Source organism: Budorcas taxicolor, chromosome 19 (assembly GCF_023091745.1).
Source record: "Budorcas taxicolor isolate Tak-1 chromosome 19, Takin1.1, whole genome shotgun sequence".
Classification (NCBI taxonomy): domain Eukaryota; kingdom Metazoa; phylum Chordata; class Mammalia; order Artiodactyla; family Bovidae; genus Budorcas; species Budorcas taxicolor.
Window position 1 is genome coordinate 52,789,178 of NC_068928.1, and position 13,799 is coordinate 52,802,976.

Genomic DNA, 13,799 nt, shown 5'->3' on the forward strand with positions numbered 1-13,799 from the left:
ACCATCTGCAGGAATCTTGGAGCCCAGAAAAATAGTCAGCCACTATTTCCACTGTTTCCCCATCTATTTCCCATGAAGTGATGGGACCAGATGCCATGATCTTCGTTTTCTGAATGTTGAGCTTTAAGCCAACTTTTTCACTCTCCTCTTTCACTTTCATCAAGAGGCTCTTTAGTTCTTCACTTTCTGCCATAAGGGTGGTGTCATCTGCATATCTGAGGTTAATGATATTTCTCCCGGCAATCTTGATTCCAGCTTGTGCTTCTTCCAGTCCAGTGTTTCTCATGATGTACTCTGCATATAAGTTAAATAAGCAGAGTGAAAATATACAGTCTTGACGTACTCCTTTTCCTATTTGGAACCAGTCTGTTGTTCCATGTCCAGTTTTAACTGTTGCTTCCTGACCTGCATACAGATTTCTCAAGAGGTAGGTCAGGTGGTTTGATATTCCCATCTCTTGAAGAATGTTCCACAGTTTATTGTGATCCACACAGTAGGAGTAAGCAGATCACCAGTTGCCAGGGGTGGGGGCTGGTAGAGGAGATTGTCAGCAAAGGGCCTAAGAGAACATTGAGGGATGATAAGAATGTTCTCTGTATTGCAGTTGTCATGGTTACCATCTGTATACAGTTGCCAAAACTCATTAAATTGATGCACTTTATTGTATGTAAATTATCAGATCTCAAGTCAGTTTTTTGAAGAAGTGGTTGACATGCCGTCAGTCCCCCTTCTTGGCTGTGTAACTGGGTGGGCTTCCCCTCTCTGCACCTCTGTTTTCTCATCTATTAAAGAGTTAATAAGAGCACTTCCCTGGTGGTCCAGTGGTTAAGAGTCTGCCTGCCAATTCAGGGAACACGGGTTCAATCCCTGGTCCGGGAAGATTCCACATGCCTCGGGGCCACTAAGCCTGTGTGCCACAACTGCTGAGCCCACGTGCCTACAGCCTGTGCTCCACAACAAGAGAAGCCAGCACAGTGCGGAGCCCATGCAGGACAGCTAGAGAGCAGCCCCTGCTCGCTGCAGTTAGAGAAAGCAACGAAGAAGCAACTAGAGGCAACTAGGGAAAGCAAAGAGAAAGCAACGAAGACCCAGTGCAGCAAAAATAATAAGTAAATTTTTAAAAAAAGAGTTAATAAGAGTTCCTTGGGAGAAAAGCTATGACAGCGTTTTAAAACCTAGACAGCAGACATCATTTTGCTGACAAAGGTCCATATAGTCAAAGCTATTGTTTTTCTAGTAGTCATGTATGGGTGTGAGAGTGGGACCGTAAGGCTGAGTGCCAAAGAATCGATGTTTTCTAACTGAGGTGCTAGGGAAGACTCTTGAGAGTCCGTTGGACAGCAAGGAGATTGAATCAGTCAGTCCTAAAGGAAATCAACCCTGAATACTCATTGAAAGTACTGATGCTGAAGCTGAAGCTCCCAACACTTTGAACACCTGATGCAAAGAGCCGACTCCTTGGAAAAGACCCTGATGCTGGGAAAGATTGAAGGCAGGAGGAGAAGGGGGCGGCAGAGGATGGGATGGTTGGATGGCATCACCGATTCCATGGATATGAGTTTGAGCAAAGTCTGGAAGATAGTGAAGGACAGGGAAGCCTGGCGTGCTGCAGTCCTTGGAGTCGCAAAGAGTCGGACATGACTGAGTGACTGAACGACAACTTCCTGTAGCGGTTGGGAGTATTGAATGGGTCCCATCAAAGATGATAGCCGTGCCAGCTGTCTCTGTGTTAGCATCACAGGCAGCGTCCCCCTGTGTGGCGGAGCAGGAGAGGAGGCACGAAAGAAAGTCTAAACGCTTCATACGGGCTCTGGTCTCTGACAGCCCCCAGCACACTCCTACTGTGTCAGCTGTGGCTGCCTGCTTACAGCAGCCGCATCCACGTGGTCCCCACCGGCCCGATTATCTGTGGAGCCGAGACTTTCACGGATGGTCTCCTTATCACAGCTTAGTCACTTCTCTCTGGAGCAGATGGCCTCAATTCTTGTTCCAGGTCCCTTAGTGGGCGGAAGACTGGAAAGGCCGGAGGGGAACATCACCCCTGCTTTGATCCCAAACCCTTCGGCAGCTTGGGTTTTTCCAACATCGCCACCAGTTCCTCCCAAAGGACTTCCTCTGCACTCTTGACCCTGACCAGCTCCTTACTGGGGCAAGGAACCAATGGAGGCTAGAAGTGACAAGGCCAGGGTTTCTGTGACAGCCAGCACTGAGACTCCTTCAGTTGGGTGGGATGTTAAATCTCTCCAGTCTCTTCTGCCGCTTCTGTTTCTGCGGCTCCACTCCCCTTCCCTCCACGGAGCTTTACAGCTTCTTTGGAGGGGATCATATGAGCCCGTAGCCCCCTCAAGCCTCACGTTTTGGGCAAATAGTCATTGGATGGTTGGCCCGAGGGCTCACTCTGTTGGACTCAAGAGCTGCCAGGGAAACTCTGTCTCCCTACTGATGGTTCTCAGCCCTGGCTGTACATAGAACCACCTGCAAGGCTTTAAGGCCAACGCCTGTCCCCACCCCAGAGATTGTGGATCTGGACGCTGGGAGTTTGTGAGACTCCTGGGTGATTCTCAGGAGCCGACCAGGGTGACAGCCAGCAGGTTAGAGAGACCTGGGGACATTCCTAGGGGATAACTCTCGTCCAGAACCTGGGATGCAAATGACAGAAACAACATAGGATATTGAAGCCTCATCTGGCCTTGAAGCCAGGGCTTGGCCTTGAGTTCAGGCCAGGGGGACACAGGTGCTCAAACCATAGCATCAGGACCTAGGTTCCTCCCTCTCTCAGCTCTGCCCTCACTTGCATCCTCAGCTGGGCTTTACTCAGGGCACAGTCGGGGGCACCAGGGGCATCAGCGCCTCCAGGCCGCCTGCTCCCTACAGGGTCTCCTTCCAGCAGTCTAAAACTGACCCCTCACGGGGCTGGCATCACAACACCTCCCTGACACCATTGTCTCCAACCTGCCAGACTCAGGCCAGACCCAGAGTGCTTCCCCAGGGGGAAATCGAGGTGCAGGCTCTCTGTCAGAGGGAAGGAAAGGGAGTGGGTGTGAGAGGGGCAGAACAAAGTCCATTCCAGAGGCTCTGCCCCTGCCCCAGAGGGATGAGACGTTCAGGTCAGGCATGTCCAGTGCTTAGAGCAGAGCGAGCAGCCCCCCTACCGCTGCCCCCAGCAACACGTGAGACCCAGGAGACGGGCATGGGCGTGCAGTGAAAGAGCCCACGGTCCCTGGATGCAGACGGAACCTGTCCACGCCCATCCTCTGCTCTTCTGACCGCTGACGCCTGCTGCCCTTCCTCTCCCCTCCCCCAGCACCCACCCCTGGCGCCGCCGCCTTGCTCTGTAACCAGAGCAGAATCAGCCAGACTGCAGCCTTGGGCGGCTGCCATCCTCCCCACCGCCGTCCCAGCCGCCCCCAGTCAGAGCCAAGGGCGGGGAGGGGAGCAGGAAGCCTTGGCAGCAGCCAACCCCAGAAGGAAACAGGGTCAGGTGGTTTCTCGAAATCGAAACTAGACTGAGCTTTCTGAAGCGCTTCCTGGGACCAACCTGACACACTCTGTACTGGGAGGGTTTTTTTGGGCTGGAGGTTCCTTTGCAAGTGGGAGGCCTTAGGACAGCCATCTGCAGGTGCCCCAGGCAGGTAAGCTGGTAACCTCTTGCTCTCAGGTGGGTGTCCCTCTCTTTATACAGTGTAATCTTACAGCGGCCAAGTCTCCCTGCCTGTGCTCAGTTAGGGATCTGATGCTCCTCCTGAAACCAGGGACCATCACTGCTGCTCCTGGGTCTCTCTGTCCATTTGGGCAGGTTATTCACTGGTGCACAAGGAGACCACCCAAAGGGGCAAGCAGTTCAGCCGAGGCACTCTCTCCGATCAGTGCTTTTCAGCTCAGGCTGTTGCTGCTGCTGCTGCTGCTAAGCAGCTTCAGTCGTGTCCAACTCTGTGCGACCCCACAGACGGCAGCCCAGCAGGCTCCCCTGTCCCTGGGATTCTCCAGGCAAGAACACTGGAGTGGGTTGCCATTTCCTTCTCCAATGCATGAAAGTGAAAAGTGAAAGTGAAGTCACTCAGTCGTGTCTGACTCCTAGCGACCCCATGGACTGCAGCCTATCAGGCTCCTCCATCCATGGGATTTTCCAGGCAAGAGTACTGGAGTGGGTTGCCATTTCAGCTCAGGCTGCACCTTTCCCCAGTTTGCACAAGAGTGTGGAATGGCCCCGGGCAGACAATTCTGCCCCATCTCTCCAATGAGTCAGGCAAAAATGGGTGGCCAGAGCCAGCCGAAGGGCAGTGACATTTGCATACCATGAGCCAAGTGCCTGATTGGCCATCTGCCTGGGACCCTGGGTTCGTGTCTCAGGGTGAGCAAAGCTGGTGGCCGCCACTCTCTGGGGAGTGCAGAGGGTGACCAGCCGTCCCCATGTGCCTAGGACCGAGGGCATGTCCCAGGACATGGGACTTCCAGTGCGTAAACCAGGACAGGTCCTGGTGTGCTGGGTGGTTGGTTATCCTGGCCACTTGGCCATCAGTGTAATGAAGAGAGGGTGGCCGCTGGGCAGATTCCCCCACGGCCACTCACCATCCACAGCTCCCCAGCTGTGTGAGCAGAGCTGGCTACCCTTCCGGGCTTCAGCCCCCTCACTTGTAAGGTGGAGTCAACAAGGTCTTTCTCAAGGTCGTGGTCAGGATTCCATGAGCCAGTGGTGTGAGCAGTCTGGTCCAGGGACTCTGTTCGGTGACGGCAGACCCTCGTGCCTGGGAGCCCCCGGAGGGTCTGGTTACCAGGCCCTGACTCGAGGGGTGCAACAACAGCAGCCACAGCCCTGCTGGCTGGGCCCTAAGGTGGGGCGTGGGTGTCGCAAGGCCCTCTCTGGGCCAGAGCAGCAGGGCTCTCTGCACCCCCTCCATGCCCCTCTTCCCGCCTCACTGTGCTGGTATGCGGACATGAAGGGAGGGAGGCAGGTGAGGGGCAGGATGTGGGCGAAGAGAAAAAGCGAGCTGTGAGAATTACAAAGGCAAGACGCCCCGGCAAAAGTGGAGAGACTTGGGTCCCCCCTGCTCCCCTTCCCCGGGGCTGGCTGTGTGGCCTTTGTGGTCCCCTGCCTCCTCCAGCCTCTGTTTCTTGGGGACACTGACCTCGTGGCAGTGCCAGGCCCACAGTGTCCTCTCATCTCGTTCCCCTCCCCCAGTCTCCCCCCAGCCGCACCCAGCTGCCCAGGCAGAGGCCTGGCTCTTAGCCCTCAGCCCTCTCCCCCGCCCGCCCCGCACCCACCCCCAGCCCAGTCCCTTCACTGCTCTCCGTCACCGTGTCACCCCTGCGCGGATTTCTGTGGCCTCCTCCTGACACGTCTCCCCACCCTACCCACCCTCGTCCCCCTCCCTTCCAACCCTACCCACCCTCGTCCCCCTCCCTTCCAGGTTCCACATGGTCCATTTCACGCAGTGTTCTTTGGCAGCTGCAGACCTCAGGGTACTCTCGCAGGCTGGCCTGCCATCTGAGCCATCCCTGCCATCTCTCAGCCACCCTGAGTGGGCTCCCCCAGGCCCCCCCAATCTTGGCCCTGCACCCTCTGCCTCCTCCCTCCCCGCCCTTCCCACCCATGCCCCCTGACAGTCACGCCCAGGGCCTAGCTTTCTGATATGGGCACCTTTCCGCCCCCCCCACCCCACCTCGCCCCACTGTCCTCGCTGCCCAGAGACACTCCCTTCATCTGGGAAAGTCTTCCTCATCCTTGGAGGACCACCTTCAGACGAGGTGAGGGCCCCCGCTGGGACACCCAGAGCACCCTCCACAAGGAGGGCCCGAGGCCTGTCCAGCTCCACCCTCTCACTCCGCTGCCTCCTTTCGCTGCAGGACAAGGGACTCCCAGGCAAGGCCATGGCCCCTCTACGGCTCGTCTGGATGTGGCTGCTGGTCGCGGGGACTCAAGGTGAGCTGAGCCCCTGGAATCCTGAGAGCAGCGGTCTGTGACCTTGCTCTACAAGGTCGGCCCCTTCCCCTTGCAGAAAGTCAAGGCGGTGTTCTGCCTGGTGCCTGGGTTACAGGGGCCAGCCTGGGTCTTCGCTCCTGCGTGAAGCCCTGGCTGCTCCCACTCATGGCTTGGAGATTTGGAGAGGAGGCCAGGAGGCTCCATTCTCATCCAGCCGGAACCAGAGGGACCAGGCAGGAGGGGCTCACAGAACGGCTGAGCCCCGAGGGGCCTGGGGTCAGTGCCCTTTGGACAGTCAGCTTCCAGAGTCCTGAACACCTGTCCTCACGCTCTTCACACTCAGAGGCCCTTCCTCTTCCCGGTGACCCCATGGAAGGGCTGTTACACCCCATCTGAGAAGTGCCCTTTGACCTGGCACCCAGCTCCTGCCTGACACTGTTGGCTCCAGCAGGGGCTGAGGTGGGGCTGGGTGGGGAGGTCAGCGGGCTGAGTCCCAGAAGAATGAGTGTGGAGCTGGGACCCTGCTTTCTCTCCTGGTCTGGCATACTCTTCCTGTGTTTCCAGGGCGCTCTAGACCTTTGCCCCCAGGCCTTCCCAAACATCTCTCCCAGCACTCCTTGCCATGGTGCCCAGGCTGCACCCCAGGCCCCAGACACCCACAGGTGGGGCCGGTGTGGGCCTATTCTTCCCTTGGGGTCCTGCCACTCCACTCTCAGGTGGCACCAAGCGCCCCCGTGGCCCTTCTCTATCAATGGCATGAAGGACTCAGACCCCAAGGACTAGAAAGGGGATGTCTCCCTCAGTGTGTGTATGGAGGGGGATGTCTATGTGTATTTTTCACTCCTCTCAGGGGGTGATCCCCTCGAGGATGGATGGGGTGTTCAAAGCTAATGGTCCAGGGTTCACCCCTGTTGGGGAGAACTCTACCGCCCCCACGAGAGCCCATGGCCCCCAGGAGTGTGGGGTGGCCATGCTTCCGCCCAGGGATGAAGGCCCAGCACCCAGCTTCCATCCTTGCTGACCTCTGCTCTCCCTTGAGAGCCTGCAGGCGTGAAAGACGGCGACATGCGGCTGGCCGACGGGGGCTCCGCCAACGAGGGCCGCGTGGAGATCTACTACAGCGGCCAGTGGGGGACGGTGTGTGACAACATGTGGGACCTGACAGACGCCAGCGTCATCTGCCGAGCCCTGGGCTTCCGGAACGCCACCGAGGCTCTGGGCGGGGCCGCCTTCGGGCCAGGTAACCCGCGGGTCCCCCAAAGCAGGACGCGCTGCCAAGGAACCAGGCCCAGGAAAGGGTCATACCTAAGGCTTGCAAATGGCATTCCCACCACTGGCAAAGGTTTCCAAGGGGTAGAAGCCCTGCGCTGGCCAAGAGCTGGCGGCCCAGCCTGCACTCACATTTGCCTGGCGACTGTTCCCTCCAGCCCAGAAACTCCACTCCGAACTTTACCTTCTTGAAACAGTTTCCCCCTAAAAGAAAAGTCTGTGTGCAGTGCCTATGATTCTGAAAAAATGAGAAATCATCCACGTATTCAGCCACAGGAGTAGATGCATAAGTTACGCAATAATTGTTTGACATCTACAAAGCCGACCAACCGGGTCGAACAAGGCTAGTTCATGGCACAAAGTTTCAATAATAGATCTGGACCCATGCTCAAGTAGCCCCATGAGAGTACCGGGTGAAAGCACGTGCCCACGTGGACCCGCGCTGGGGGGACGCCACCAACCAGGGGCTGCTTTACTGGGAGGCAGGATTGCAGAGCGCTTTTCTCCATCTCTGTGCATAACCGCGACTGTCCTTTACTAGGCTTCTTGGGGAAGCAGCACTGTTGGGAGGGCCTTCCTCCCAGGGCCGAGAGCCCCAGCTCCCCCTCCAGGCTCTGTCATCCTTGCTGTGCTTCCAGGACACGGCCCTATCATGCTGGACGAGGTGAGGTGCACGGGGACAGAGCCCTCGCTGGCCAACTGCTCATCCCTGGGCTGGATGCAGAGCAACTGCAGACACGATGAGGACGCCAGCGTAATCTGCACCAACGGTGAGCCCCATCCTGGGCCCCAGAGGCCCGAGGCCTGGATCCCAGGGACGGTGGTCAGGCCGGCTCCCCGGCTCCACGTGAATCACACGCCTCCCTACGCGAAGGTTCGCAGGTGATGCCCGCTCTCCAGGAGGGGCGGGAAAGCCGGCAGTTCCTACCACAGTAAAGAATCCCCCTGAGACAGGAAGCAGTTGTCACCGGGCACAGGCTCCTGGCCCAGCGGCGCCCCCTTGCGGTGATATGGGGGAAGTACAGGGAGACTAACCCTGCTCAAGGCACAAGGGCGGGGCCTTATTGCCTTGAGAGGATGGAAGATGAAGAGTTTTAGATAACATAAATATGCATATTTTCTCTCTCTCTCTCTGTTGAAGAGAACACATTTAAAGAGTGGCCAATCCTAAATACAATAGATCAATGGCGTAAAATCAATAGACCAGTGCGGTGGCTTAGTCTCAGTCCTGCCCGACTCTGTGACCCCATGGACTGTAGCGTGTGCCAGGCTCCTCTGTCGATGGGGAATCTCCAGGCGAGGACGCTGGAGTGGGTTGCCATGCCCTCCTCCAGGGGATCTTCCCAACCCAGGGATCCAACCCCAGTCTCCCACACCGCAGGCGAATTCTTCACCATCTGAGCCACCAGGGAAGCCTCAGTAAACCAGAAAAGCTAGCAGTAAAAATAATGATAATAATATACACACTTTATTTTTTTTTTAATAATGCACATACCTTAATTAAACAATATTTTATCGGGACTTCCCTGCTGGTACTGTGATTATGACTCCATACTTCCAGTGCAGAGGACATGGGTTCAATTCCCGGTCAGGGAACTAGGATCCTGCATGCCATGAGTTACAGCCAAAAGAACCCAGTACTTGAGTGCTGAAAATTGCTAACTACCCTCCGAGCCTTCAGCAAGTCATAATCTTTTTGCAATAGTAACATCAAATATCACTGAGAATTGCCAAACCATGACACAGAGACTCACAGTGAGCAAATGTCATCAGAAAAAAAATAGCATAGCTCAAGACACTGTCGCAACCTTCAGTTTCTGAGAAACATGGCAACGCACAGCGAAGCGAGGTGCCTGTGCACCCTATGTCTGCACACTGCAGGCTCACCCCTTGAATCGGCAGCCTTCTGTTTCTGCTGGGAAAGGGGGTGCATCACTTCCAAACCAGGCTGGGAACTTCCAGGAGCTTCTCTAGGCCTCAGTCCTTTGTAGGAGGCTGCCAAGGACCCCAAAGCTCTAAACCGCATTGCCGTGGGACCCTCTTCAGACCAGACGAGGCAGGAGGTTCAGGTTTTAGACAGTCACATCTGGGTGATTGATTGACTGACTGATTGGGATAGGACCCCAAGTTCTGGAAGTCAGCCCCTCCAGATCCCCCCAAGATGTGCCATCTGAATGTTGGGGGGGCAGGTGAGCTACGACATAGGGGTGTTTGACGGGGTGGGGCTCTGGGCCACGGGGGGCGACAGCACCCTGTGTTCCAGGGCTGTTCTTTCCTCGTCTCCCCAGGAGCCTTTCTGAGTTGATAAGGCAGGATCCACAGTTTAAGGGAAGAATCTGACTCCAGGGAGCAAAACTCCGTGTTTTCGGGTCACAGAGGAAGCGAGTGCTGGGGCCCCTCCTAACATGCGTCCCCCTCCATAGAAACCAGAGGTGTCTACACCCTCGACCTATCCGGCGAGCTCCCCGCGGCTCTAGAGCAGATCTTTGAGAGCCAGAAGGGCTGTGACCTGTTCATCAGGGTGAAGGTGCGTGAGGAGGACGAGCTGGCCATCTGCGCCCACAAGCTGATCCTGTCCACCAACCCCGAGGCCCATGGCCTGTGGAAGGAGCCGGGCAGTAGGGTCACCATGGAGGTGGATGCTGAGTGTGTGCCCGCCGTCAAGGACTTCATCAGGTGAGTGGCCTCGGGGCCGGGCCCAGGGACCAGGCAGCGTCCCTGCCAAAGGAAAACCCCAGGGACGAGGGACGCAACACCAACCGCAGCTGTGCTCACCTGAACACACGCGAGGGCAACCACATACGTGCTCTCTCACTTGTGCGCACACACACATGCTCACACACCCACACATGTGTGCACACTCACTTTCACAGCCACGCGTCCTCACCTTTGCACACACATTCTTATGTATTCTTTCCACAGGGACTGTGAGAAATGGGTCAGCCCTCACACATACACACACACACACGCACACCACACCTGTCTCTCGGGTGTCATAAGCACCCAAAAAAAAACTATCAAAGTCATTCTTCCTCTTTTCACCTCACTGATCTGCTCCTGCGAAAGTTTTTTTTAAAGAAACAGGAATCCAAGTCTGCTGCCGGAAGAAAGTGGGGAGAAAATTCCCAGGTGGCACCGTCCAGGCGGCAGTCTAACCAGCGGGCCATCCACACCGGGAGCCCATCTCCCAGTTGAGAGTGGCCCCCGAGGGGTCAGCCCCTTCCCCCGAAGACCATCCTGCTGGGGGGTCTCTATGTCACCACCTCGGGCGGGCTTCCCAGGGACTGGCGTTCTGGGAGCATCAACTTAAAGAGAGAACCAAGTGTATGAAAAGCCGTTGCCTCTCATGACCCAAAGTTGTAGCTAGCCGAAAGTGACATTTAAGAGGAAACAGCAAATGGCAGTTTAAAAAGATTAAATGGCGTCTTTCCAGCCGAGGATGAGAGCTTGGCCGCTGTCCTGTGCCCCTCCCAGCAGGGCTGAGGTCTGTGATGCGTCTGTGCCTGGTCCCAGCCTCTCGGCAGTCACCGCCCTCGGTCAGAGTCAGCGGTTCTCTGGCCTGTCTAGCCGTGTGCTCCAGCTTGCTCTCTCTGTCTCTCTCTGCCTTCCTGTCTCTTTCTGCCTCTCACTCTGTCTCTGTCTTCCTGTTGCCCTGTATCTTTGTGTCTCTCGCTCCCTCCCTCTCTCTCTGTCTCTCTCCCTCCTCTAAGGCAGAGAGGCAGCAATGAGCCCCACCCAGGCCCTAGAGGGTCTCTGGAGACCCTTGTTCACTGCCTGCGCCACCCCCCACTCCCCTTCCCTCTGCCCGGCAGCCCCCACGTGGTGCAGATGACCATTTTGGTTCTCGAGTTCACATTCAGCAACAGAATCACAGGATGTACTGAGCACATCAGGGCAGAGCGGCAGGTGGGACGAGGACCAGCCCACCCTTGCTGCTGCCACTGGACTCTGTGGGGTCCCGGCTCCTTTCTGGGCACCCGAGGCTCCGTGTTCAAGTGGTGGGGAAGCCAGCAAGTCTGAGGCTCCCTGGAAGGCTCGTTATTCGAGAGAAGTGGTGGACAGAGTTTGGTTCTTTCCAAAGCAGGGCCCCATTCACCATCTCCCAGGAGACGGCAGGGGCCATTGCCTGGCGTTTCCCCTCCCAGCAGGCTCCCTCCACACGTCTTTATGAGCAGAGTGCCTCCTGGTGGCACACGGAGTTACACGGTGGGTGGCATAGACTGGGTGCCACCCACAGGGCTCACAGCTGGCAGGGATGGCAGACAGGAGGTGACCCATGACGATGCCCATGTCATGGGGGCACCAGACAGGTGCTGGGGCAGAGGGGCACCCATGGGCACCCAGTGGGGAAATCAGGAGTTCTGCCCAGCGGTGTGACAGGGGAGAGGGAAGGGCAGAGCCCCGGATGGCCAGCAGGTCCTGGTGTCGGGGCCCAGCCCATGAAGATGACGGTGATAATGGAGGAGGTGGCGGGACCGTCCCCATCAGTGAGGACGAAGCAACATCCTCAGGGTGTCTGGGGTCCGCCCAGCTGCCTATGCACTTGGCTCTCGGCCCACATGAGCTTGGAATGGGGTTGACTCAGGAGATAAGTCAGGGGGCTCCAAATGCCCCCTGAAATAGCTGGCACCCTAGGGATCAGCAGTCAGCCAGACATCTGCACCGGGGCACACCTGTCGTCCTTCGGGAGAAGGGGTGTAGCCAGGCATCAGCCCTCGTCTCCCCTCAGGTACCTCTACTCCCGGAGGATCGATGTGTCTCTGTCATCAGTGAAGTGTTTGCACAAGCTCGCCTCTGCCTACCAGGCCGAGCAGCTGCAGAGCTACTGCGGGCACCTCTTTGCCATCCTCATCCCCCAGGACCCCTCTTTCCGGACACCCCTGGAGCTCTACGCCTACGCCCTGGCCACTCGGGACCCCGTGCTGGAGGAGATCTGCGTGCAGTTCCTGGCGTGGAACTTCGGGGCCCTGACGCAGGCCTCGGCCTGGCTGAGCGTTCCCCCGGGCCTGCTCCAAGACCTGCTCTCCAGGACCGAACTGGTGGTGCCCAGCGAGCTGGTCCTGCTGCAGGCTGTGGACGAGTGGAGCCGGGAGAGGAGCACCTCCCACAAGGAAGTGGAGGGCTTGGTGGAGAAGGTGCGGTTCCCCATGATGCCGCCCCGGGACCTCTTCTCGCTGCAGTTTAACCTGTCCCTGTACTGGAGTCACGAGGCGCTCCTCCAGAAGAAGATACTACAGGCCCTGGAGTTCCACACCGTGCCCTTCGAGCTGCTGGCTCAGTACTGGGGCCTGAACCTCACCGAGGACGCCTACCAGCCCCGGCTTTACACCTCGCCCACCTGGAGCGAGTCTGTGATGAGCTCCAGTTACAGCCCCTACCGGTCCTTCCAGACGCCCCAGCACCCCAGCTTCCTCTTCCAGGCCAGTTCCGTCTCCTGGTCTTTAGTCTACCTCCCCACCCTCCAGAGCTGCTGGAACTACGGGTTCTCGTGCTCCTCCGATGACCCCCCACTCCTGGCTCTCTCCAAGTCCAGCTACTCCAGTCCCACCATTGGCTATGAAAACCGGGCCCTGCTGCACTGTGAGGGGAGCTTTGTGGCAGACATCATCGACTTCAAGGGCTGGAAGGCCCTGATCCCCAGCGCCCTGGGTACCAACAGCTCCAGGAGCATTTCCCTCTTCCCCTGCCCGGCAGGGTTCTTCAGCAGCTTCCAAGTCGTCATCCGTCCCTTCTACCTGACCAACTCCACGGGCGTGGACTAGACTCGAGACTGGAGGTCGGGGTGGGCAGGAGCCCAGAGGCTGGGCACCTCCCTCCCCTCCACATCCTCTCTGCAGCCACCTCCAACCACCGGCCACCAGGTGGCCCCCCTGCTTCCCTTGATCTCTCTGAGCTAACGGAAATTACTGGAAGACTTCAGCTACTGCAGACTTCCTGGTGGCTCAGATGGTAAAGAATCTGCCCACAATGTAGGAGACCTGGGTTCAACCCCTGTGTTGGGAGGATCCCCTGGAGAAGGGAATAGCAACCCACTCCAGTATTCTTGCCTGGAGAATCCCATGGACAGAGGAGCCTGGCAGGCTACAGTCCACGGAGTCACAGAGTCAGAGACAACTTGTTGCAAAGAGTTGGACACAACTGAGCGACTAACCCTTCCTTCCTTCCTTCAACTAGTGCACTCACAAGCTGAGAACTCCCACTTCAACTGCCCAGCTAATTTGTTGGGAGGCAATGAGATGTGAGCCAGGAGCTGTTGGGTTTACTACCTGGCCTTTCACTTTCTCCACCCTCTGCTGTCCCTTATCTGAGATCATTAAAATTGTACTGTGGTTCCCCCAAGTTCTCTTGTTCACGCAGAATGGGCTGATGAGTCCATAGGGTGTTGAGACAGAGGATGATGCGCTAGGCCCTGGGATCTAGTAATGAGCCAGTGTGGTCCCTTCCCTGTGAAGCTGCTGCAGTCTCGTAGGTGAGACAGGCCATTACAAGTAAGCAAACACTTGGGGTGAGGACCAATGGGAATAATGGGTGATGGAAACCAGAGGAAGGAAGGTGGGAGGCACGGGCTGGAGCTACTTTAGTGGATCTCAGTGGAGAAATGAAGAGTGCG

The 13,799-nt window shown here is 57.1% G+C and overlaps 1 protein-coding gene across 2 annotated transcripts; it reads left to right on the forward strand.

Annotated features, from left to right (window-relative positions):
• The first annotated feature begins 3,511 nt into the window (after positions 1-3,511).
• Positions 3,512-13,522, forward strand: LGALS3BP (galectin 3 binding protein). 2 transcript variants are annotated; one of them, XM_052658038.1, is made up of 6 exons: positions 3,512-3,632; positions 5,845-5,920; positions 6,960-7,160; positions 7,828-7,959; positions 9,613-9,865; positions 11,919-13,522. In XM_052658038.1, the coding sequence occupies exons 2-6, from the start codon at positions 5,869-5,871 to the stop codon at positions 12,949-12,951; spliced, it is 1,671 nt and encodes a 556-aa protein (XP_052513998.1). In that variant the 5' UTR covers positions 3,512-3,632; positions 5,845-5,868; the 3' UTR covers positions 12,952-13,522. The 2 variants fall into 2 exon arrangements, with proteins under 2 accessions (XP_052513998.1, XP_052513999.1); XM_052658039.1 differs by having other exon boundaries at positions 6,969-7,160.
• The last annotated feature ends 277 nt before the right edge of the window (positions 13,523-13,799 follow it).

What these genes read in the sequence shown, in the direction of transcription:
- LGALS3BP (XM_052658038.1), top strand. Translation starts at nt 5,869, where the DNA reads ATGGCCCCTCTACGGCTCGTCTGGATGTGGCTGCTGGTCGCGGGGACT. An exon ending in GCTGGTCGCGGGGACTCAAG is followed by an intron (nt 5,921 to 6,959) that starts GTGAGCTGAGCC and finishes CTCTCCCTTGAG; the next exon opens with AGCCTGCAGGCGTGAAAGAC. An exon ending in CAGCGTAATCTGCACCAACG is followed by an intron (nt 7,960 to 9,612) that starts GTGAGCCCCATC and finishes CCCCCTCCATAG; the next exon opens with AAACCAGAGGTGTCTACACC.